Raw genomic sequence first — 23,889 nt, 5'->3', positions numbered from 1 at the left:
CCTACGAGCAGACCCCATTTGGTGAGGAGCATGAGGAAGGATAAGTGCCTTATCCCCTCACCTTCCAGCTCCCAGTCCCTCCTTCCCACGTCACGAGGGCTCTAGATCTTTGCTCTTGAGGCTTCTCAGCTCCACTGTCTTCCCCGCCTCTCCCCTGGCACCTGCTGCCGGGCTGAGAAGGGCAAAAACAATCCCAGCCAGCGTCGAGTGTCAGGGAGTCCCCGCCCCTCCTCCTAGGGTTCCTCCTCCCATGCTTCTCCCCCAGGCCCCGCCCCCACCTGCCCAAGATAATTTTAGTCTCCTTGGGCCAGGAGCCTGGACACACAGGGCTCTCCCTCCCCCAACCCTCACTTCTACTCCAAAGTCGGGACACCCTCCTAGCACCTGTAGAGAAGAGGGAGTGGATTTGAAATCAAGCCCAGGTATCTGGGGTCCCTAGACAGAACCAGACTTCGGACCCCGTGTCCTGCTACTCCTCCTGGGGCTCCTCCAGGTAAGGTGACCAAGATCGGTCCCAGCCGACAGCCTGCCCCCACCCCCAGCCGCAACAGGGCCCCAGGCTGTGCCCGTGTCAGGGCCAGGGGCTGGCAGGTCGCCCAGGTGGGCGGACGGGCGGCCGCCTGGCTCCCCCTCCTGCCCCCCCCCGTGATGTCAGGCCAAGGGCGGGCGCAGGAGGGGGACAGGTAGTTAAGGGCCTGGCGTCTCCCTTCCTAAACCAGTGGCCCCAGCCAAGTGTTCCTACGTCCAGGGTCCAGGTAAGGACCCAAAGAGGGACACTTCATCTTGAGGGTGGGGGGCAGCGGCAGGTCCCGGAGTCGCTATGGAAAGATCCCGCCTCCTGCTGTGTTACTCGGGCCGCCTCGCTTCCTTTCTCCAGTCTCCCACATCCCGCCCCTACCTCACCATCTGCCCTGCCTCTCCCTGTTTTCGTTCCCTGTTCTCATTTCCTCCCCTTTGCCGGCCTCCCTCTGGCCCCCGGACCAAAAGCAGCTGATGGGGATGGGGAGGGAAGATCCGATCCTCTCCTCCGGGAGACGCCGCTTTCCCGCTGAAATTAGCCCCTCCCCACCTGCCCCGGAGGAGAGTTAGGAGCGGGGCCGAAGCCCGAGGGCTGCCCCGAGTCATTCCTTGCTCAGCCTCCTGCTACCCGTTTCCCAAGGCTCCGAAGACTGCCGTCTCCGCGGGGGTGGGAGGGTGGGGGGAGGGGGCGCCCCCAGTGAGGAGGGCAGCGGAGGAGAGGCATCCATCCTCTAAACTGCTAGAGCTCGGCCTCGGGATTGTTTGCCGGCTCAAAACACCGGCTCCCGCCCTAGGAAGGGAAGGTGGGGGCGGGGCAGGCCCGGGGGTCCCTCCTGGAGTCGGGATGAGGCTCGAAGGCCCCAAGGCTGGGGGGCCGCAGCGCCGGGGGGCCTAGGAAGGTGTGTGTGCGCGTGTGGGGGCGGGGGGCAGTGTTTGGAGAAAGCCCCGAGCCTCGGTCTCCCCGACACCCGAAGGGGATGGAGAATGCACCTGTCCGCCCTTGGCGGGCCTCCCCCCGCCCCCGCCAAGAATGGCCCTTCTGGGTGGGCGCGTCCTGGACTCTGCTCCCCCTCTCCCGCCCCCGGTCCTGCCGGGGAGCCCTCCGTGCAGGCCAGCGCCTGTAATGATTAACTCCGCAGACACAATCTAGCATTCTTCCCAAATTAAACTTTAAGAAAGCTCACCCCCCCTCCTTTTCTCATTGGGTGTTTTTTCCCCAGAGTGAGGGAGTGGGCGGGGCCTCGGGGCCCTGGGCCCTCCCCTCGGCTCCGGGTCACCTGGGGGTTTCCCGCCTCCTCGCTTGGGCCCTCCGGCACCCTCAGAACCCCGAAGGCTGAGCCCTCCCTCCCCACTATACCTCCCGCCGGGGGCGGGGCGTGGAGCGCTGGGCCACACGGGGGCTTCCCGCCACCTGCTGGTCCCCAGCCCAGGCCTCGGCCGCGCTGGCCCCTCCCCCTCCCGGTGAGCGACCGAGGTGGCCTTGTTTTCTCTGGGCCCTAATACTGGGCCCTGCCACCCGCCCTTGGGGCCCGCCAGGTGGGGCAGGATTCAGGAAGTAAACAAGGAGACTGCAGGCTGGGAGGGCGGGCCGGAGGGTGGGGCCGCAGCCGTGGGGCCGGACAGGCCGTTGGGGAAGCCTCTGTTTGGAGTTGTAGTGGGGGGGGGGGGGCTGATAGATTTGGGGGGTCGGTTTCTTCAACAGAAGCCGCTGGGCCTAGGGCCGCAGTTTGAAAGGTTCAGGTCTCTTGGGAGGGGGTCCCCGACCCTGACAGCTAGGATCTGGTTCTCTTTCCATCCCCCCATCTATTTGGTCCTGACCGCCCCATTCTCTTGCCTTAGAAGGGTCTGGAGGGCAAGGTGGAGGGATCAGGAGGCCAAACCCAAGTCTTCAGTGGCCCTCCAGCTCTCTAAGGCCAGACTCCCATCTAATGCTGATTTAAATCTACTCCGGTCACCTTGCCCAAACACTGCCCTGATTCCTCTTCCTTCTGGGATGGAGTGGGACCCTACTTTGGTCTCTGGCTTCCCTGCAGCCTCCCCCCGCCAACCCCCCCGTCTTCCTGGAGTGAAGTCATCAGGACTAGTTGCCAGAGGAGAGATGGGATGGGAATGGGGACATTGTGGCTTGTCCATATTCTGGTGTCTGTTGACGCTCACTGGTGGATGTGTCTTGCCCTTCCCCAAAGGACCCTGAGCCCCCTCCCTGCCACTCCCTCCTGGCCTTTCCTTGTCTGCCTGTCTGTGTCTGTCCTGTCAGGTGTCTTGCTCCTCCTGTACCTGTAGTACCCCGCTGGCCAGGACACCAGCAGAGTGTGTTAGGACCCTCATCCCTCAGGGTTGATGTAGATGAGTCTTCTGGGCCCCCTGAGTCCTGGGTGCCAGGGGTGGGGCAACGCAGCAGCAGAATGAAAACCTGGTAGGCCCCAGACGGGATAGGGAGCACTGCGTGGTTTCTTTGGGTGAGTGAGGGCATCACTGGGAGGTCGGCTCTAATCCAGATGGGCCTTTGAATCCAAGCCAGGCCTTTTTCTCTCCTTGGGAGAGGGGGCTCCTGGCTGGGTGGAGACTGAGGGACCCCAGGGCAGGTTGCAGGTCCCACCCAGACTGGAGGCAGGCCAAGGGTGGGGAGGAGAAGATGATGTCAGAGGAGCTGCGGGCCCCACATCTCCACCCCCCCACCTGTCCCTGCCCTGAGCCTCCCCCATTCCTCCCAGGCTGTCAAGGTTGGGGGCGGGAGGGGCCGGAGGTGGGTTGAGGCAGGGCTGTTTGTGTTTCTCCTAAGCCAGGAAGTCGTGCAGATGAGTCAAGGTTGAATAGAGAGCCCCAGGCAGTGCTGTCCCGCCCCACCCTGACTCACCTGTCCCCCAGATCCCCTCACTTCAGGGTCAGGGGCCTTAAGCACAGGACCCTGGAGGGTCATTGCCAGGTGCTGCAGGCTGCCTCAAGGCACTGGCCTAGGTCTCAGGTTCTCCCAGGTCCTCCCAGGTTCTAGCCCTGCCAGAGGGGTCTGTGCTGCCTCTGTCCCCAGTGGGCATCTTTGCCTCTGCTCTCCTGTCCTCACTTGTCCTCCTTTGCAGTACCTGTGGGTGCTAGGATGTGGGTGAGACTCTGGCCCTGCCCGGGAGTGCTGGGTGGCTCCAGACCAGTGGGTGGACAAAACAGGTGCGCCTCATTGGCACAGAGGCCAGTGCAGAGAGGGAGCCCTTCAGTCTGAAGGCGGAAAATCCAGGAAGGCTGCTCAGAGGAGGTGACTCTGGCATTGGGGCTTCAGGAAAGTTGGGCAGGAGGAGGAGTCTGGAGAGGGCACGCAAGGTTTAGGGGCTGCTGGGGCAAGGGTCCCCAGGCTAGTCCTGTCTGAGTCTGCCTCCTGCCCTCCTGGTTCCTGTCCTTTTCCACCTCCTTCTCCCCTTCTGGCCATCACTCAGCACTTGGGCAGGCGTTGCCACAACAGGCTCTGGCAACCAGATCTGGCAACAAAGCACTGGAAAAACCCAGGGCAAAGCCCAGAGGAGTGAGTGTCCCATGCTCGGGGCAAACTCAGAGACAGAGTCAGCCTCGACCGTATGTGGGTCATGGAGTCTGTTGCTGCTGCCCAGCTGGTATGTGCGGGGGGTACCCTCTTAGCTCTTCCCCTGAGCAATGTGGGGCCAACAGAAGAGCACTAGATTTGGAGTCAAAACACCAAAGTTCCACTCATTGACTCACTTGTGATGGGGGCAAGGATGCTTCCTTCTTAGGGACTTGATGTCCCCTTCTTGTAAATGGGCTCATGCTAACCTTCCCCAAGGGTTCCGGGGAAACTCCAGTTAGAGGGGGAGCAGTAAGGTGCTGTGTCAGCTCGGAGGGGTACCTTGACAGCGGTGTGAAGTCTGGAGGTCTGGGTCCACTTGGCCCTTCTCTGCAGGACAAGGGCACATGAGCAGTTGCTTTCAGTCGCCTCTTCTCCCTTAGATGTTATGGAGCTGGGTCTGTCTCCACCTCATCTCAGCAGCTCCCCAGAAGACCTGTACTTGGCTCCTGGGACCCCTCCTAGGACTCCCCCACCTCCCGATGCTCCTCTGCCTGGGGAAGTGAAGAGGTCCCAGCCTCTGCCCATTCCGACCAGCAGGTACAATGGGGTGATGGAGCTGAGGAGGGGCTGGTGGGGGGGGGCAGTCAGTGTTGGGTAAGTCAACAAATTCTCTCCCCATCCCCCACCTCGGCCACAGGAATCTTCTTCGAGAGGAGGAGCTGCGGTCAACCTCTCTGCCTTCCATCCCCAACCCCTTCCCTGAGCTCTGCAGTCCTCCTTCACAGACCCCCATTCTTGGGGGGTCCTCTGGTGCAAGGGGGCTGCTCCCTCGAGATGCCAGCTGCCCCCATGTGAGTTGTCTTGGGAGAGAGAAGGCAGGGATATGGGGGTGCTATGGGACTGAAGCGGGTAGGGTGCCCCCTCCCTGGAGGGGGGAGGGGAATTCAGTCAGGAGTCCCTGAGGATATAGCAGGCAGGGGAAGGGAAATAACCCCCCTTCACCCTTCCTCAAGTCACCTGCAATTCCTGGGGTGCAGGTAGTAAAGGTGTACAGCGAAGATGGGGCCTGCCGGTCTGTGGAGGTGGCGGCAGGTGCTACAGCCCGCTACGTGTGTGAAATGCTGGTGCAGCGAGCTCATGCCCTGAATGATGAAAACTGGGGGCTGGTGGAGTGCCACCCCCATCTAGCACTGGGTGAGTTGGGGTGCCAGGGGCTGTCTGGGCAGGGAGGCAATGCTTCACACTTTGGGCTAGGCAGGTGGCCCCCCTGGGAGGCCTGTCTGGTGTCCGCTGACCACTGCTTTCGGCCCTTGACTCCAGAGCGGGGCTTGGAGGACCATGAGTCCGTGGTGGAAGTGCAGGCTGCCTGGCCCATTGGGGGAGACAGCCGCTTTGTCTTCCGGAAGAACTTCGCTAAGTACGAACTGTTCAAGAGTTCTCCGGTGAGTGTGTGTGAAGGGCGTCTGGGCACTGGGACACCCGGGCCCCCAGCCTGGGCCCATCGTCCCTGACTCCTGACTCTTCCCCCCAGCACTCCCTGTTCCCAGAAAAGATGGTCTCCAGCTGTGTGGACGCACACACAGGCCTATCCCACGAAGACCTTATCCAGGTAAAGGGACACCCCCATTCCATGGCATATTCATGATTCCCCAGGATCGCCTATTGCTTTTTTGGTCCTCAAGCATTGTGCCTCCCTCTATGTGGTGGGGAGCCTCGCACAGTCCCAGGTGACTGGACAAGTCCCTCCTTCCTGGCTGAGTGTCAGTTTCTTGGTCTGTGAAATGGGACAATAAATGCATGTGGAGCACCTTCTCTTCTGAAGCTGTGTGTGTGTGTGTGTGTGTGTGTGTGTGTGTGTGTCTCCCTTGTCTCCCTCTTGGCCTCTCACCCTCTTCCTGCTCTCTTCTGGCCTTAGAACTTCCTGAATGCAGGCAGCTTCCCAGAGATCCAGGGCTTCCTGCAGCTTCGAGGGTCAGGACGGAAGCTTTGGAAACGCTTCTTCTGCTTCCTGCGCCGCTCTGGCCTCTATTACTCCACCAAGGGCACCTCCAAGGTGAGGTCTTGAGGGTTGACAGCCTCTGCCCCTAGGATATCCCCTTCCTGGTCCTTCTAGGAGGACCTCCTGTTGGAACTCCTGGATCTTTCTCCCCTTGGGACCTGAGACCCTCAGCTACTCCTCTTTCCCTCCTGACTCACCTACCCCAGGAAGGTAGTGGGAAAGCCAGGTGGAACCGAATTTGAGTCCTGGCTCTACTTCTATTTGCTGTGTGACCTGGGGCACTTCTCTGCTCCTCTCTGAAATCTCCTCACCTGGCTTATGGGGACAATAGTAAGGGGATAGGGTCTGCCTGTAACAAGTCCTGCCTACTTGTGCCACATAGGACCCGAGGCACCTGCAGTATGTAGCAGACGTGAATGAGTCCAACGTGTATGTGGTGACCGAGGGCCGCAAGCTCTATGGGATGCCCACAGACTTCGGCTTCTGTATCAAGGTAAAGACCATGGCTGGGCCTGGGAGGGAATGGCAGGTACTCAGGGCCCAGGATCCTACCTAGGGCTTCTGATCTCCATCTGGGATACCCAGATTCCTCTCCCTGCACCTTGCCCTGCCCCACAGAGGCAGGCACCTGGTCCTAATGGAAGATATGGGACCAGCCGGTTTCCTCTCCCTACAGCCGAATAAGCTTCGAAACGGCCATAAGGGGCTGCGGGTCTTCTGCAGTGAGGATGAGCAGAGCCGCACCTGCTGGTTAGCAGCATTCCGCCTCTTCAAGGTGGGACTCTGGGAGGGGCATGGGGGGCTGGCCCCACCCCCTGGGTCCTCTGGCATGAAGGAGGAATTATAAGTCTCCTCTCAGGAATGAGGGGGCATTGTAGCCTTGCTCTCTCAGTATGCCTGGTCCAAGGCCAGAGTCCTGGCTTTGACTCCAGAAAGCTCCTTATCCAAGGCAGAGATACAGTCTTGGTCTTGGGAAGTTCTGGCATATGGGGGTTTCACAGCAGTTCCTTGACCTCAGGCTCTCTTTCTCCCTCCACCTGCAGTATGGGGCGCAGCTGTATAAGAATTATCAGCAGGCACAGTCTCGCCACCTGCGTCCATCTTGTGTGGGCTCTCCACCTTTGGTGAGTGCACAGGGGCAGTAGCTGGGAGTGGGCACCCAGGCCCCATCCTGGGGATACATGGGCCCTGTTCTGACTCCTCCCCATCCTATGCCATCTACAGAGGAGTGTCTCTGATAACACCCTGGTGGCCATGGACTTCTCTGGCCATGCTGGGCGTGTCATTGAGAACCCCCGGGAAGCTCTGAGTGCAGCTCTGGAGGAGGCCCAGGCCTGGAGGGTGAGGGGCCTGCACCCATCTGCATGTTTGTACGGGGGACCTCCTCTCCATGTGGTTTGAAGGGGTGGGGGCTGAGGAAGAGGGAGAGAGAGAATCTTAGGCTCCCAGCCTGGGGCTCGATCTCATGACCCTGAGATTATGACCTGAGCCAAAATCAAGAGTCAGATGCTTAACTTGCTGAGCCCCCCAGGTGTGCCTCTCCAAGATGTGGGTTTCCATGGTATGGGAGAAAGAGAGGAGTAAGGCAGGTCCCCAGGTGTGGAAAGGGGCTCTATATTCTTGAGGTGCCAGGTAGCCCTCCAGTCATGTCCTGATTCCCTGTGTTCCCCATTGTTCTACAGAAGAACCATCGTCTCAGCCTGCCCACCCCAGGCTCTGGTACGAGCCTTAGTGCAGGTAGGTGAGCACCCAGCGTCTCCAGGGGTGGGGGCTGCCTTGGCTTCTCTGAGCATTCCTGGTAGGGGTGGCTAGTATGGGGGGGGGTCTCCTCCCCAGAGTGACCACCCTTCTGCCTCCCCCAATTCCAGCCATCCACCGCACCCAACCCTGGTTCCATGGACGCATTTCTCGAGAGGAGAGCCAGCGGCTCATTGGGCAGCAGGGCCTGGTGGACGGGTAAGGGGCCGGGCTGAGCAGGCCAACAGATCCAGAGATAGGAGACACCCTGTGTCAAGGTGGCAGCTGTGTGTCCTCGGGTAATGTTGCCCTGTCTCCCGGCAGCCTGTTCCTGGTCCGAGAGAGTCAAAGGAACCCACAGGGCTTTGTCCTCTCTTTGTGCCACCTGCAGAAGGTCAAGCATTATCTTATTCTCCCGGTGAGTAATCCCCGTCCTCCTCATCAAGAAGCTCTCCAGCCCCCACTGTGTCTGGGGTCTCTTGCTCTCTCTTTTGTCCCTGCATGACCATTGGGGACCTCAGTCCTCCGGCCTCTTCCTGACCTTCCATCCCCTGTGGCTCCCCCCAGAGTGAGGAGGAGGGCCGCCTATACTTCAGCATGGATGATGGCCAGACTCGCTTCACGGACCTGTTGCAGCTCGTGGAGTTCCACCAGCTGAACCGGGGCATCCTGCCGTGTTTGCTACGCCACTGCTGTACTCGTGTGGCCCTCTGACGGCATGTGTCTCAGCCCGTTCCAGGCTGGCCACTGGTCCTTGTGCTCATAAAGTGGACTTGGAGGGTACAGAAGGTACGGACAGGCCCATGAATAACTGGAGGGCAACTCTACTCCAGAGAGTTTTCTACTCAATCCTTTGCCTCCCTCAGGCAGAAAGTGCTCCCCCACCCCCAATCTCTCTCCTTAAGAAAAAGTACTTGGGGTGGCCCTCCCCTCCATGGAGCTCCTGGGCACTGCTCTGGGGCAGGGCATTATGGGAGTAATGGGGCAGCCCAGGTGGTCTTAAGCCCCACACTTTGTACAGACTGAGAGGCCAGTTGATCTGCTCTGTTTTATACTCGTTACAATAAAGACTATTTTTTGATACACCCATGAGTTCTGTCTGGCAAGAGCTGGCTAGCTGGGGTAGAGAAGGGGAGTGGGAGATGAGGGCACCAGGCCTTGGTGAATGTGTCAGGTAGGTCAGGGCCATGTATCCTCCAGCCTGGATGTTTCTTGAAGGCAGGGTGGTCTTGGTCACCTGAGAGTCTCCAGTGTCCAGCAGGGAGCCTGGCCCATAGTGGCTGCCCAGTAACTTCTTGTTTAATGAATGCCATGTTTAAGGGATTGTCATCCAGATGAGATCTCCTGACAGGGCCTAAAGCCACTCTAACAGGCCTGGGAGCAGGAGCTGAGTTCCACAGCAGGGGCCTTCTGCAAGTCCTGGCCCAACTGCTGGGATGAGTCCTGGAACCATGCTGTTATGCATCTACCATCCCCGGACACGTGGCCCACTACCTCTCCCAGGTCCCCATGACCTCCGTTGTCAACCCCACTCCCTCTTGCTTTCTACTTCTATAGTTTCCTCCCTTCAGAAAGCCATATAAATGGAACCCTAGGGGATCCCTGGGTGGCTCAGCAGTTTTCGTGCCTGCCTTTGGCCCAGGGCGCGATCCTGGAGTCCCGGGATCGAGTCCCACGTCTGGCTCCCGGCATGGAGCCTGCTTCTCCCTCTGCCTGTGTCTCTGCCTCTCTCTCTCTCTCTCTCTCTCTATCATAAATAAATAATAAAAAAAAAAAATCTTAAAAAAAACAACAACAAAAAAAAACAGAACCCTACAACACTCAGCCCTAGGAGTCTGGCTCCCTTCTCCAACCCATCTTCCAACATCCAGAGTGATCCTTCCAAAATAAAAGCCCAGATGGGCCCTGCAGGGTCTGGCCTCTCCCCACTGCCCATGCTGGTCTGTTTTTGTCTAAAGAGGTTTTAATCATAGGCAGCCTGGACAGCTCAGCGGTTTAGCATTGCCTTTAGCCCAGGGCATGATCCTGGAGACCCAGGATGGAGTCCCACATTGGGCTCCCTGCATGGAGCCTGCTTCTCCCTCTGCCTGTGTCTCTACCTCTCTGTCTCTCTGTTTCTCATGAGTAAATAAATAAAATCTTTAAAAAAAAAAGTTTTTAATCTAAGAATTTTACAGTTTTAGCTTAGGTGACAGAAGAGCTTTATAATAACTGTATCGGGGGGATCCCTGGATAGCTCAGCGGTTTAGTGCCTGCCTTCAGCCCAGGGTGTGGTCCTGGAGTTCGGGATCGAGTCCCACATCAGGCTCCCTGCGTGGAGCCTGCTTCTCCCTCTGCCTGTGTCTCTGCCTCTCTGCCTCTCTGCCTCTCTCTCTCTGTGTGTCTCTCATGAATAAATAAATAAAATCTTTAAAAAAAATAACTATCAAATTGACAATACCTGGATCTGCCATATGATCTTTAAATAATGAAGAGATAAACCCTCTCTCTAGACACGTGAACTCCAATGAGGCATTATTTCTGCCAAGAAATAAAACCTCAGTGTCATCCCTTGGATCTAGCTGCTAGTTTATTTATTTATTTATTTTTTTTTTTTATTTATTTATGATAGTCACAGAGAGAGAGAGAGGCAGAGACACAGGCAGAGGGAGGAGCAGGCTCCATGCACCGGGAGCCCGACGTGGGACTCGATCCCGGGTCTCCAGGATCGCGCCCTGGGCCAAAGGCAGGCGCCAAACCGCTGCGCCACACAGGGATCCCTCTAGCTGCTAGTTTATCGGAAGTACAGGGGACAGAGGAACATGTGAAATGACACATGCGTGGGGATACAATTACCCAGATCCAGACTAGGAAACTACAGAACAGATGACCCAGCTTCTTTGACAACAAAATTACGAGAAAAGATGAGGAATCTCTAGCTCTCAAGAAATTTAGATATATGTAATGTGCTGACTCATTTGATTCAAATCCAAACTACTAACTGTAAAAAATATTTATGAGCAATTGGGGGAAATTTGAGCACTGATGAGATATTCAATGATATTAAGGAATTATGGTTAACTTTTCAAGGGGTGATAAATGGTACTTGTGTGTGTAAGTCCTCACCTTTGACAGATTGATTCTGAAGTATTTATAGGTGAAATGATGTCTTAGCTTTGTTTTTAAAATAACCCCAAGGGAAAAAAAAAAAAAATAAAATAACCCCGAGGTTAGGGGAGAGAGTCTGAGCATGGTCATGGGTTGCTCATGAGTTGACAATGGTTGAAGCTGCGTAATGGGTATATAGGGATTCATTAAATTCTCTAAATTTGTGTAAGCTTGAAAATGCTATAGTAAAAAAAAATTTTTTTTTTTAATGGAGAACCTCTCCCCAAATCTTTGGGATTGGGCACAAGGTAGTGGGATCCTGTTTGTCAGTGAGAAAACATGGTTCAGTGAGACCTGGCCCAAACTACAGTTAGCGGGAGAGCCAAGATTTCAACCTAGGTCTGAATACAGGTCTGGGCTGTTCTGCTACCCCTACCTGGCTGGCTTCCAGGTGGAATTCCTAAGTGGCCTGTGGGGGTGGGGTGGAGTGGGTGGGGTGATGGGATGGAGGGGTGTGGGGTGTGGGTGTCTTCCCCTGAAGAGCCCCTCCCTTCTCTGCAGCCCTGGTTTCTGGCTTGGGGGTTGTCCTGAGGTGAACTTGAGAAGGACCAGCCACATTAGCCAGTCTTTGAGCCAGGCTTGTCACTCCCAACCTTGGGGCTGGGGAGCCAGGCCTGTCAGACACAGGTGGGCCGAGAGCCTCATCCATCTTCCAGCTAAGAACTGTCTGGGTATTTACCCTGAAAAAAATTACTGCAGCCAGGCATGAGAGGGGTGCAGATTTTGTTTCTTAAGCAGGACTTGAGGAAGCAGGGACCAGAGCAACCTGCTGCCTGCCACTTGCCATGGTTTCCAGAGCCATCCTATCACTGACTTCTCCTGGGGCCTGAGTGGACTGGTGCTGACAGTGTGACTGGCCAGGGATGCCCAGGGCCATTTCTACGGTGTGGGTACTAGGGGTCCATGATGGGGTGGGAGTAAAGGGGCCAGAATGACTCACATCTTAAGCATGTCCAGGGATTTGGGCTGTTAAAAAACAGGACCCAGTGTCTCTTAATAGCCTGAGGTTATTATGATATACAAGGACAATGCCTTGTCAATCAGCTAATCAGAATATGTGGGACAGATACCACTTTCACTTTACAAACAGGAAACTGAGGCTCAAAGAGACTGATCCACCTGAGGTCCTATATGGAGTTGGAGACAGAGATCAGACTGGGCCCAGCTAGTAGGTGGTAGAACATAGCCCTTCTTTGCCCTTTGTTCTCTGGCCCATCTGTTCTTAGTGGTGGTTATTATGAAGGGCCTGGGCCTTTGAGGACCCTTTGAGGTGGCAGCTGGCTTGACCCTGAGCTGGATAATGGACATCAGCAGATGAACATCCTTGCTGGATAGCTGAGATCTCTGGCTTCTTGGAGGAAAGGCAGGAGCTGAGAATGTGGACACAGGGGCCCCTCAAGATCAGCTTGCGGGCAGACCCAGGGCAAGATTCCCCCACTCTCTAGACATGGGAAAGCTGCTGTTTTACTGCCAAAGAGGCTGAAGCATGATCCACAGAGGCCAGACAACAGAGGGGACTTCCAAGGATGGCTGCAGCATGTGTGGCCAGTAGAGGCTTATGGTTATGATGAAATTTGGGCTACTGGGAGGGAGGCAGGGGCATTGTGGAGAAGGTAGAGGCTGGCACCTAACATACTATCTTTTCAGTATCAAGTTATTGGATTTGATTTTAAAAAGTATACAGGCTTTTTTGTTTTTGTTTTTAAAGATTTTATTTATTTGAGAGAGAGAGAGAGAGCAGGAGGAGGGGCAGAGGGAGAGGCAGGGAACTCAGTGCTGAGAACTCAGAGCCTGATGCAGGGCTGTCTCACGACATTGAGATCATGACCTGAGCCGAAATCAAGAGTCAGCCACTTAACCGACTGAGCAACCCAGGTGCCCCAAAAGTATATGTGCTTATTAAAGAACATTTCAGAAATCAGAAGAAGACTTTGGAAAAGAAAAAAGAAAAGAAAAATCCCTCTAATCTCCCTATGCTGAGGAGGACCCAGGCATTGAGAGGGTGACACAGGGCCCACATCCAGGGGGCTAGCCCTACATGTAGTAGTAGATCACAGACACCAGCTGCTAGGGCTAGCGTGACTGGTGGGAGCCTGGTGCCAGGGCACAGAGCTGTCCTTGGCAGCACCACAGGCCTGTAGGAGGATGGGGCCACAGGGTTGACCTCCCTTCCTGCTCAAGTGGAGGGCAGGGATCTTGCTGCCAATTTTATGGACTTTGAGAACAGGTGGGAATGATTCTAGGGAAGCCCCCCTCACCCCCCTGGCCCCTGCCACCTCAGGATGCCCTAGATGGGACATCCAGACAGACAAAGCTCTGGACAACTGACGTTCTCCCTGATTCCAAAATCCTGTTCAATGAAATCTACACAGCCTCCAAGTACCTGGGTGGAGGGCCTGCTGGTGCCAGCAGAGGGTTCAACATTGGGTCAGTGATCCTGCCTGGCTCCTTCCTTGTGCCCAGCGCCAGGCACCCTGAGGAGGGAGAGAGGGAAGAAGAAAAGAAGACAGGCAAGAGAGATCAAGGCCATTTGGAAGGATCCTTTCTTCCAAACTGTCTATATAAGCAGTTTTTTACTGGCATCCTGCAGTCCAAGGGTTCCCGCAGGAGTCGGGGGCAGGTTGCGCTGGGGTTGGGGAGAGCACTACTTTTATACCTGGGAGTTCGGCTTCATGGCACACTTGGAAAAAAAGCTTCCACTACTGTATGACTGACCTGGTCTAGCAGACAGAAGAGAGGGCCCAGAGACGTCAGGGGTTGGTTGGCCCAAGTGGCATCGGGCCTGGGGCAGAGTGCTTTCCTGTCCTGTGCTGTTGGCACAATCTTAGCTTTGGGGCTTGGGAGTGAGGTGCACTCCCAAGTGTGGCCTCTTAGGATGGAGGATTCTGAGCTTCCTTCTGGGGTAGGGAGTGGAGAGAGTAGGGAAAAGACATAGAAGGATCTTGGGGAAGTTGGCTGTTGCTGAGGGGTCTAGAGCCACAGAGGGGGTGATCCTGGGGGCTGAAGCTCCATGACCTCCATACAGGAAGGGGTGTAGGAAGTGGGGGTAATGTGTGAGCAAGATGGGTTGTGCTCTCCGGGGCCTTTAATGAGCTCTGAAATCCAATCCCGTGTGGGGTGAGCTGCGATGGCTCTAGCGTCCTCTTGGCTGCTCCAAGGAAGAGGCGGTTTTTTTTTTTTGGGGGGGGGGGGGCACCTAGGAGGGGGGGGGCAGTTTATTGGAGCTGCGTTTTCATGGGAGGCAGTCTGCTTTTACTAGGACTGGGTTTATCTCGGAGTGGTTTAGGGGAGAATTAGGGAGGCTCCACAGAGCTGGCGCCAAGGCCGGATTCCTCCGCATTTACGGGCACACCCCGCGCCGCGATGAGATCCACGATGTAACATTAGTGGGGATTCTCACCGCCAGCACCTCGACTTTCCGAAGGATTCCCAAAGTCCCACCTCTTGGTTCCCTTCTTCCAGGCCGAGCCACCGCGTCCCACACACGTCGGGGAGGCGCTGGGGGTGGGGAGGGAGGGACGGCGGCCCGCGTCCACGAGGAAGGCAGCAGTCGGGGCGAGGGTCCCGCGGTCGGGCGCGCGGCTGCGGGGCTGCGGGGCTGCGGGGCTGCGGGGCTGCGGGGCGCCGCGCCGTCGGGGTGTCGGCGCGGGAGAGGGTGGGCCCGCCTCGCCAGGGGGCGCGCTTCGCCTCGGGCCGCGGGGAGGGGGCGCGCGGCCTTCGCTCGAGCCGGTGGGCTGCGCGGGGGCCTCCGGCGCCGGGCGGGCAGCGAGGTCCGAGCGCCGGGCCAAGCTCCGCGGGGCCCCGGCGGCGAGGGCCACGGCGGGGCGGCGGCACCTCGCGGGCGCGGCGGGCGGGGCGCTCCTGCTCCCCGAGCCCCGCGCCCCCGCCTCCCGACGGCGCCCGCGCCTCCCAGCCGCGCGGCGGCACTGACACCCAGCGGCCGTGGCGGGGAGTGCAGGCGCCGCCGCGGCTCCGCCGGCAGGGTCGGCGCCTCCCGAGGTTCGCACTCGCGGCGACGGGCGGGCACCCCAGGCGAGAAGGCCGCGCTCTGCAGGCTGCCTCGCGGGGCACTTCCCCTTCCCCTTCCCCTCCCCCAGCTTCCTCCGGGCCAGGCGCCCGAGCGCTGGGAGATCCTGGAGGGCTGCGGTGCCCGGAAGGGCGGGGCGGGGCGCAGCGGCGGCGCTGGGCTGTGACCCCGAGCAGTTTCACTTCTGGAATCCTACCCGGGTGTGATGGGAGAGCATCTGGGGTGGGGGCCGGGGTGGGGGCCGGGGTGGCGGTGATGCGCACAGGCGTGCCGCCGGCCCGCGCTCGGGACCCCGAGGGAGGAATGGCTTGCTCCTCCCGGGGTGTCACGCGCCCCACGCCTCCCCGCATTTTCCAACCGGCCCCCCGCCCCGCCCCGCCCCGCCCCGCCACGGGTTCCACTCGCGGTGCCCGGAGCTGCCTCTCCTCCCCAGCCGCCGCCGCCTCCGCGGGGGCTGCCGACCCCCGGAGAGGCCCCGAGCGGCGTGGGCGGCAGGAGGCGCGAGCTGTGAAGCCGCAGGCAGGGGGTTAGGCTGCGGGCTGCTGAGACAACGAGCTGTTTCTCAGAAGTGCAGCTGCCCCTCCCCTCACACCCCCCTCGGCTCCCACCTCGCTCTGCACCCCCTCCCCCTCCGCCCAGCCTTCGCTCTCTGGGCACCCCCACCCCCCCCAACCCGGGAATCTGGGGTCTGAGTCCACGCAGGATTAAGAGAGCCTGAGAGAGGACGGGGCCGGGGGTTCAGACAGCCTCGGTGCCACCCGCGGTCACCTCCGCGTCCCCCATACTCCTGTGGGCCCCGATGGGAATTTCATGCGATGCTTTAGAAAGTGACCACGTAGGAGAATCGCAGGCGGCTCTAACCGTCGTTCCAAGCGCCCACCTCCTGTCAGTGCCTGAGTGTGGTGGGGAGAGAAGGATGAGGGCACAGTCTCTTTCTCTCCTCTTCGTCTGGACTTAGAGGAAAGGCCTGGCTTGGTCTTAGCCGGAAGGAACTTTATAGAAATCCAGTTCCAGGGAAACATAAAGGCCCAGAGAGGGAAATGAAAGTGCCCACGGTCACCCAGAGAGTGGCAGGGCTGCGACTGGAAGCCAAGAGTCCAAATACTCAGCTGGAATCCGTACCAGCCTTTACTGAGACTTCAGAGCTTTGCTGGATTCATTGATTCTGTCACTCTCCCCCCACCCCCACCCCCCCACTCCCCCCAGACTAGGGAGGGTGGGTAGGGTATGCGACAGGGAGGTGGAGGTGACAGGGGGGTAGACGTGCTGGGACCAATTCCAGTGGGGGTGGGATGGGGATTGACCTCACCCCCAAGGACAAGCCTGGGGAGGAGGTGACATCTGCCCCCCTAGTTCCCACCAGCCGCCCCCAAGGCTGTGGTTTATTTGACTAGGCAGCTCTTCTAGGCCAGGGGGCCTGGTGGGGGGGGTGATGGGAAAAGACTGCTCTAGGGCTTCCTGCCCCATCAGTCCTGGGGAAGGGGGGCAGTTTACATCACCCACAGGCCCTCTAACCTCCATAGTTTCCACTGCAGTGCTCTTTCCTTGGGTATATTCATGTTATTCTGGGGGAAGGCCTGTTATTGGGGGGGAAGGGAGGTAGCTGCCTACTTCACAGGTCAAGACAGAGTTAAAAAAACCGCAGCAAATGCAACACCCCGTGTCCTTCAGGGACTTTCCATGACACCTTCCTTCCCCCTCTCCCCCAAGCCAGGGAGTACCTCCCCAGAGGGCCTCCCCACCCCAGGTGCAGTGGCTTTTGGCTTTTATGCAAACAACTGTCTGACCGGGAATGCTCTGCAGCCAGAGCATTGTGTCCTGGGCCCAATGTGCTCTTCCACCATCCCTCAGTGTTCCTGGCCTTCCCAGAGCTCTCATCTCCACTTTTCCACAAACTCTGGGTGCTAGGGAATGGGAGGTGAGGGAAGAGAAACAGGTCCTTGTCCCCCTCCTTGCCTTTGGATGGCAGTTGCCTGCAGGTGGAGGTTCGGGCACACAGCCTGTGTGAATGGCCTGGTTGTGTTGAGTGATGGGGGAGGGGGAGGAAGAGTGTGCAGGTGTGGGGTGGCCTCCCCTGCCAGGGCCACTACCCTCTAAAGTGTCACATTAGTCCCCAAGAATTAGGAAAAGAAAACTGTCCTTAGGCTGAAAGCCCATCCAGCCCCTCGCCCAGCTCCAGCCAGCCCCAGAGCTCTCTCCACTGCTCACTGGCAAATGGGATCAGGTCTCTGGTCTCCCTTTCTCTCTTAGTTGCTCCTACTTTGCGAAGGGACTGGGGCTGAGGAAGGCCACATACCACTCTCTCTAAGGCTGAGAATCAGCTACGCAGAAGCCACTTTTCAATGTAGTTAGTGTGATAATACAAAGGCAGGCTGCCACACAATTCCTCTCTCCCTGCCCTGAGTGCTGAGACTGCAAAGCCTGCTGGAGAGCCTCCAAATAATCTGATGCTGCAGGGAGGGAGTTGGTGCTGAGTAGAGAGCCAGAGGAAGTTGCCACCAACCAGGTCCCACCTTTGCTAATCCTAAACTTCAGAAATGGCTTTTTCCTGCCTCTCTCACAAAGGAGGGGAAAGGGAAGGTGTTCTGGAGGAGGCTGAGCAGGTCAGATCACCTCCCAGACTCTGGTCTGACATGTTCTAAGAGAGAACAGAAGATACCAAGACAGGGAGAAAGCTAAATAATCTCTATGCCATTCTCCTAGGACTTTCTCCTCAGCACTTTAGGTTTGGGCCCCCAAGTGTCTTAAGACTATATTTAAATGCAGCTGAGGCACCTGAGTAGCTCCATTGGTAGAGCATGTGGCTTTTTGAAAATTATTTATTTATTTAAAGATTTTATTTATTTATTCATGAGAGACACACACAAGACAGGCAGAGACACAGGCAGAGGGAGAAGCAGGCTCCTCCAGGGGAGCCCGATGTGGGAGTCAGTCCCAGTACTCTGGGACCATGCCCTGAGCCGAAAGCACTCAATCGCTGAGCCATCCAGGCACCCTCTTTTTTTTTTTTTTTTTTTTTTTTAAAGATTTATGAGAGAGAGGCAGAGGGAAAAGCAGGCTCCATGCAGGGAGCCCAATGTGGGACTCGATCCTGGAACTCTGGGATCATGCCCTGAGCTGAAGGCAGACACTCAACCGCTGAGCCACCCAGGTGCCTCCAGAGCATGTGACTCTTGACCTTAGGGTTTAATTTTGAGCCCCACGTGCGGTGTAGAGATTACTTAAAATCTTTAAAAAGAAAAAAAAGTAAAAAAGAAAAACGTGTGGCTGCATTTAGTGATTGCATGCACTTGATTTTTCCAAATTCCTAAGAAACTTGGATGTTTCTGAGACCCCAGACATGAAAAAGCCAGGACTTGCCTGTCTTCTAGAAAGAACCCTTGGTGGGAGCAAGGGCAGAGCTGTGTCTTGGAATTGAGAGATACTGCAGGGTTGATCCTGCCAAATCCAGTCCCCAACTTTCTCTGGTCCCCTTAGTGAACTAAGGGCCAGTGGAACCAGTACCTGACTCTAGGAGTATGGGAGCAACAGCAGGATGCCAACGGCAGGCTCAGCAAGGCATCAGAACAGATGTCTTATTCAGTGATAATTTCATTTACCTTGGTACTTGGACTTTAAGAAATAGCCAGAGGGGCTAAATTAAGAAAATAGTCCTAGAGACAGAATTAAACTCTTCCATTTTCTGACAACTACAAAGGATAGGCATGCACAATGACTAATTTTAAACACACCAGTATTTTTTTTTATTTTTCATTGTAAAAATCAAACATGATAAAGAAACCTCGAAAACTATTAGCAGTTTTTTTTTTTTTTAATGTGACGACGCACTCATTATGGTTCTGGCAGGGTTATAGCATTGCTACATTTCAGAAGCTGACTTTCTTTAAAGAGTCTTTACAGAGGAGTAGGATACCTTACGGTACTCCAAATGGTTGGACTGTGGGTAAAATTCAAGAGGAGTTAAGAGGGAAGGTCACTGATGGGCAGGGAGGGCATTTCTGAGAAACCCAGATGAGAATGCTATGAGCATAGGCCGTGTCAAAACCACTCGGTAAGGTCTCCCTCCCTTCCTCTTGGGGAGAAGGCCTCCTGAGCCCCTTTGAACCCCCAAACCAGGTTCCCTTCTTCCCCTGTCATTCTGCAGACAAGGGTCATCCACAGACCACACGTGTGGTGGCTTTGGCAACCAGAAATTAAAAATAAGCTATGGTTTTTCCAGTAGCCAAAATGATCCCTCACCAAAGCTCATAGATGAGAACCTGAGCATGCAAAACCACAGTCTGGGTGAAGGGATGTCTGCTTTTCAAATGATCTGCTAATTCTTTGCAACCCACAGTAATTTGGTTTCTGTGAACCCACAGAAGCAGGCCCACCTAAAAGGGTTTTGTCTGCTAACCTGGAAAAGTCCTTGTGTAAATGAGTCACTGGCAATGGGATCATTTTTAAGGCTGCCCCATTTTCCTAATATGTTAAAATGTTTGTTCTCAGTCTTTTTAGGAGAGGAAGGAGCAAAGTAGCTTCGGAAGCTAGGCCTCACAGATGTGTGGCACAGGCTTGGGAGAAGGGGGTTGGTTGATATTATGGGACTGCACTCCGGGCTTTTTAGAGTAGGGTGGATAGGGAGATGGACAGTGAGGACCATTTGAGGAAACTCTTAAGTTACTTGGGGAGTTAATAATTGAGAGCTGATGAGACAAGGAGGGAGCAAAGCCATTCTACTTCCCTGGCTGCAATGCCGTGAAGGGTCTGTACCATGAGGTTCACTCGTATTGGTTCTAACAGTCAGCAATATTCTTTACTCTTACTCATTAAAATAGCATGATGGAGACTGTGTGTTAGAGATTAGACGCCTCCACTGCCTTCTGAATTACTGAACTGTGATCCTAGTACGGCCTTTGAATATTTCCATGTCTTTAAATCCACATACCATACATATAGTGGAAAATTTGTAACCATCCAAAATACACCTCCCCTCCCCGGCAAGTAACATCATCGCGTAGACAAAATTACATAAAATCTCATGACATCCTTGGGAGGTAGATATTATGTCCTTACATTTTTTAAAATCAAACATTAACATTCCATTTTCAAATGATAACTCAATCAATATCAATGTACACGACAGTCCAGTCTTGTAATATTCAGAGGAAACTTGCATTCAACTTTTTCAAAGTGCGAAGATCTGTTTATCATGTTGACAGCATGTTGGGGTACACACTATCTACAGGTTGGGTGAATGGAGCTACAGTCTTGTGTTCTGAGCTTAGGCAAGTCTAAAGCCTACTCTTTTCCTCTAGGCTCTTCTGAGTCCACACTTAGAGGCAGCAGTGCCCAGTCCTGGGTTCACTGATCATTCACAGAGCCATTCGGTCCTTCAGCTTTAGAGAACAGAATCTTTTTCCTAGGGTGTCCCAGGTCTAGCCTTTAGTTTCAGGCCAAAATTGTCTTCTTGCCAGGCACTTAAGTCCCAAATCCATTCTGTTTTTCTGAACTCTGTCTATAGGGAGAGATTCTCTGATCTATACTCTCTGAGCATAAAAATAACTTCCAATTCTTTAAAAGAGATTATCACTGTATATCTCTTCTCTTCTGCACAGCCTGATAGTATTTTCTAGGACAAAATTTTTCTCACTCTACTTTTTCTCTTCTTGAACTCATAATATCAATTCCAAGTTTTTGTGAAAAGGCTTGCCTGTTTCTGAGGATTCAAATCTTGAGTGGCCTGGAGTTTCCAAATCTCCACTAGAGATAAATGAACCTATTCTCTGTGGGGTACGCTTTAAAGTTAGGACTCTAAGCATTTAAAACATTTCCATTACGGTCTTACTGCCTATGCTTGGATATGTATCAGCAGTAACGCTTTTTCCTTTAAAACATGCTAAATCTCACATTTAGCAGAGAGGAAAAAGCAGAGGAGGAGAATAAGAACAGTGATACAGAGACTACTTGGAAAAACTTTATGTTGGTGTGAGATTTGTTCATAACACAGTGTTTCAACTAAGCAAAATTTTGTGCTTTTTTTCTTTGCAAAAGAAATCTGAGGTCATTTTATATCTGGGCCACTGTGAGTATGGACCTAGCAAAATGTTAAGCACTGCATTTAAAAGGTGAGAAACGTTGTTACTGACAAAGTCAGAAGCTGAGTCAGGAACAGCTCAGAATGGGTAACAAGGCATAAGATTAGTTAGCTTATCTGTGTCAAGGCAAGTATCTTTTAGGGAGAATGACTTAAAGAACCTAAAAGCTAGTGGGTTTATCAATATCTTTTTTGCCCTGGTGGTGGTGGTGGAGGGTAATGGGGAAGACACTTCTGTTTAGTTCTCTGCCAGTAGGAAATACCTGTGCAATGATTCAAGTGAGGTGATAAGGAATATCTGGAGGGCCAGTTCTCTTCCCTTTCTCCCTCACTCCAATTCTGTCACCTTGGCTGCAAGGAACTTCTCCTGGGGTTGGTTGTTCCTTGAATTGTGGCCTCCTGGTGTGTGGTGGGAAATGATGGAGAGCCCAGACCTATGAGGTGCATGTCAGAGGGACTCTGACTGAGAAAGGAAATGTGCTGCCTGAAGCTGCTGCAGGACCTCACTGTCCAACATGGCTGGATGTGAATCCTGACTCTGTCCTTCTTTCTAAGGGATTTTGCTGAGATTCTCCTTCCCCCTGTCCTCTCCTTCCCACCCCCCCAGCAAGGGCGAAGGGCATTTATTGGTATAAGGGGTACCTATAGAAGGAAAGGTTTACCTGTGTGGTGGCAACCACTACATACTACCTGGTTTGACTTTAGGATTTAAAAACATGGAATTTGCACATACAAATTTTCTCTGGACTTGGTGTGCTGCGGTCTAGTCCCAGAATGCTACAGTGAAAGTAGCATTTGTGAGTGGTCACCCCACTTAGAAAACTGACCTCTGAAGAATGGAAATAATCTGTTAGTCACAGGGAAAATGAGGGTCATGTCTGCAAAAAAGTCCCTAGGTTAGCGGGATGGGCCTCTTTCATTATCTTAAGGTGCAAAAGTTGGTTTCTTCAGAAAGACTTTTCCACAGCTCTGTTGGAAATGTTCACTTTCCCTAGCTTTCTCTCCAACTAATACTTGCTTCCAAATTCTCTTTCTTTTGTCCTCTGAAGAGTCAACAGGATGTGTGGCATTTCAAGAGAATAATGAGCAGCTCCTTTGCCACAATGGGTGTCAGCAACCTGGCGTAGCTTGGAGTCTAGGATTACGGAAATACAGTGACATGCTGAAGACTATGCACTGAAATACATCTAGTCTTTTAGCTAAAATCTCAAACATGTTGGGACTGTTACCATGGAATTTCTCAAAATCTTTTTTCCTGAGACAGACACCATGTTACATGGAAGGATAAGCCATTTGTGCAGTGTGAGGTGGAACATTTTAATTACTGGCAGCACATAAATTAGTTGAGTTTGAGTCTAATGCCTAAGCCCTTTCAAAATATCAAGGCAGATACATAAAATGCGAATCTACCAGGAATTGGAGATTCTTATTCTTGGCTTTGGTAGAATTGTGCACAAAATTGACTCTTAATTTGTAAATAGGTTCCATGAAGTTGTCCCTGGAAGCAGAATTTATTTTCACTAACACCAGTTCTTAAAAAGGGGAAAAAAAAAAGGTTTTGGCAAGCAGCTGCAGGTGCCACTGTGTATATACACTTTGGGGCAAGATCAAAATACCTTCCTGTTTTTTGTTCCTCCCACCATCCTCTTCACATTCACAACTCAGTGGTTAAAGGAAAAATTTAACACTACCATTTTCACACCAAAGAAATGTGAAACAGGTATTCATATACATACTCTCCTGCTTAATACCCATACATTAAAAGGCTTAAAAGATAATTAGGGTTATAGCATAATCACATAAATTTAAAGCTGGAAGGGACCTTAGCGAGTGTCTAAGCCCAACTCTTATTTTATGGTTGAAGAAACTCAGTTTTAAGAGTTTAGTGATTTGCCCAAAGTCTTTCAGCTAATTAGCAGCCAATATGGAATGCATAAAGATTTTGGGACCCCTACTGCAGTACTAATTTTACAATTATCCCTGCACTTTTCCTTGATAGCATATCGCATAATTTAATGATACAGCTGGCCAATACATCTGCAGAACCAAGATCTGACTTTCAGGAATCTTTCTGGCATACAGCAGCTCCACTTAAAACAGGGAGAAAAACCCAGTTTGATCAAGGGAGAACATGTCAGCAGAGGTATGTCCCTCTTCACCCCATCAGAAAGCTCAGCACTGACCCAAACAACACTCATGATGTCTGATGTCTGTCCCTGTGGGGAGGGGGAGACTAAGTTATGCTTTTTGGATTGTTTGGTGGTTTTCTGTAAAAAAAAAAAAAATCAGCAAGTTTGCTTTGGGTCTGTACACTAATGCTCCATGGAGACCAAAACCTTTCAAGTAGCTGCCCCCACCTCCGGGGTGCTGCTAAACCATTTCCCCTTCAGAGTCCAGTTCTGCCAATCTTGATCACAGGAAATGGACGCCACCATCCATAGCTGACAACTTCCTGGAGTTTCAGTGATGCTCTATGTTTAAAACCATCAGTTCTTCTGATACAGAATTTCTTCTATAGATGATTGGTTTAACCTAAAGCAGCTTTTAAATTGATATGGGAGGGTAAAGGGTAGAAGCAGAAGGATCATGAAATGGCTTGATTTTTTCCCCCTTCTGTGATAAGAAATGGGTCTGCTGTTTGGAGACTGGAGTCTTCAGTTACTGGTAACAGATACTTATTTTATGGCTGTTCTTTTCCTTACTATTAGACTCTAATTTGGGATGAGGAGATTATGTCCTAGACTTTCAGTCTGTGTTAAGTGCAGAAGAGTGTGGCTTCCCAGGGAGGTTAGCTGGTGAGCTCTTCTTTGTGGCCCCAGGACATATGACCAAAAGGCTTTTCCACATATGGAGGATATATCTCAGGAAGAATG

The 23,889-nt window shown here is 53.8% G+C and overlaps 2 protein-coding genes across 5 annotated transcripts; one reads left to right on the top strand and one right to left on the bottom strand.

The window, feature by feature from the left end:
* The first annotated feature begins 297 nt into the window (after positions 1-297).
* On the top strand, positions 298-8,851 carry GRB7 (growth factor receptor bound protein 7). Of its 4 annotated transcripts, none has more exons than XM_055335722.1 (15): positions 298-493; positions 4,471-4,627; positions 4,728-4,881; positions 5,068-5,224; positions 5,351-5,472; positions 5,562-5,639; positions 5,946-6,083; positions 6,412-6,522; positions 6,706-6,804; positions 7,073-7,153; positions 7,254-7,370; positions 7,712-7,766; positions 7,898-7,985; positions 8,091-8,184; positions 8,334-8,851. In XM_055335722.1, exons 2-15 carry the CDS (start codon positions 4,476-4,478, stop codon positions 8,478-8,480), a joined length of 1,593 nt encoding a protein of 530 aa, XP_055191697.1. In that variant the 5' UTR covers positions 298-493; positions 4,471-4,475; the 3' UTR covers positions 8,481-8,851. The 4 variants fall into 4 exon arrangements, with proteins under 4 accessions (XP_055191697.1, XP_055191722.1, XP_055191703.1 ...); XM_055335728.1 differs by lacking the exon at positions 298-493 and adding an exon at positions 539-755; XM_055335739.1 differs by lacking the exon at positions 298-493 and adding an exon at positions 2,245-4,118.
* A 5,458-nt stretch (positions 8,852-14,309) lies between these two features.
* On the bottom strand, positions 14,310-15,290 carry LOC129511254 (translation initiation factor IF-2-like). The gene has a single exon (XM_055327787.1). It carries the CDS (start codon positions 15,288-15,290, stop codon positions 14,310-14,312), a length of 981 nt encoding a protein of 326 aa, XP_055183762.1.
* Between the last annotated feature and the right edge of the window lie 8,599 nt (positions 15,291-23,889).

The sequence above is a fragment of the Nyctereutes procyonoides genome, unplaced genomic scaffold (genome assembly GCF_905146905.1).
Source record: "Nyctereutes procyonoides isolate TBG_1078 unplaced genomic scaffold, NYPRO_anot_genome, whole genome shotgun sequence".
Lineage (NCBI taxonomy): Eukaryota > Metazoa > Chordata > Mammalia > Carnivora > Canidae > Nyctereutes > Nyctereutes procyonoides.
The sequence above is the reverse complement of the archived record's forward strand: the minus strand, read 5'-3'. Positions and strand labels throughout refer to the sequence as shown.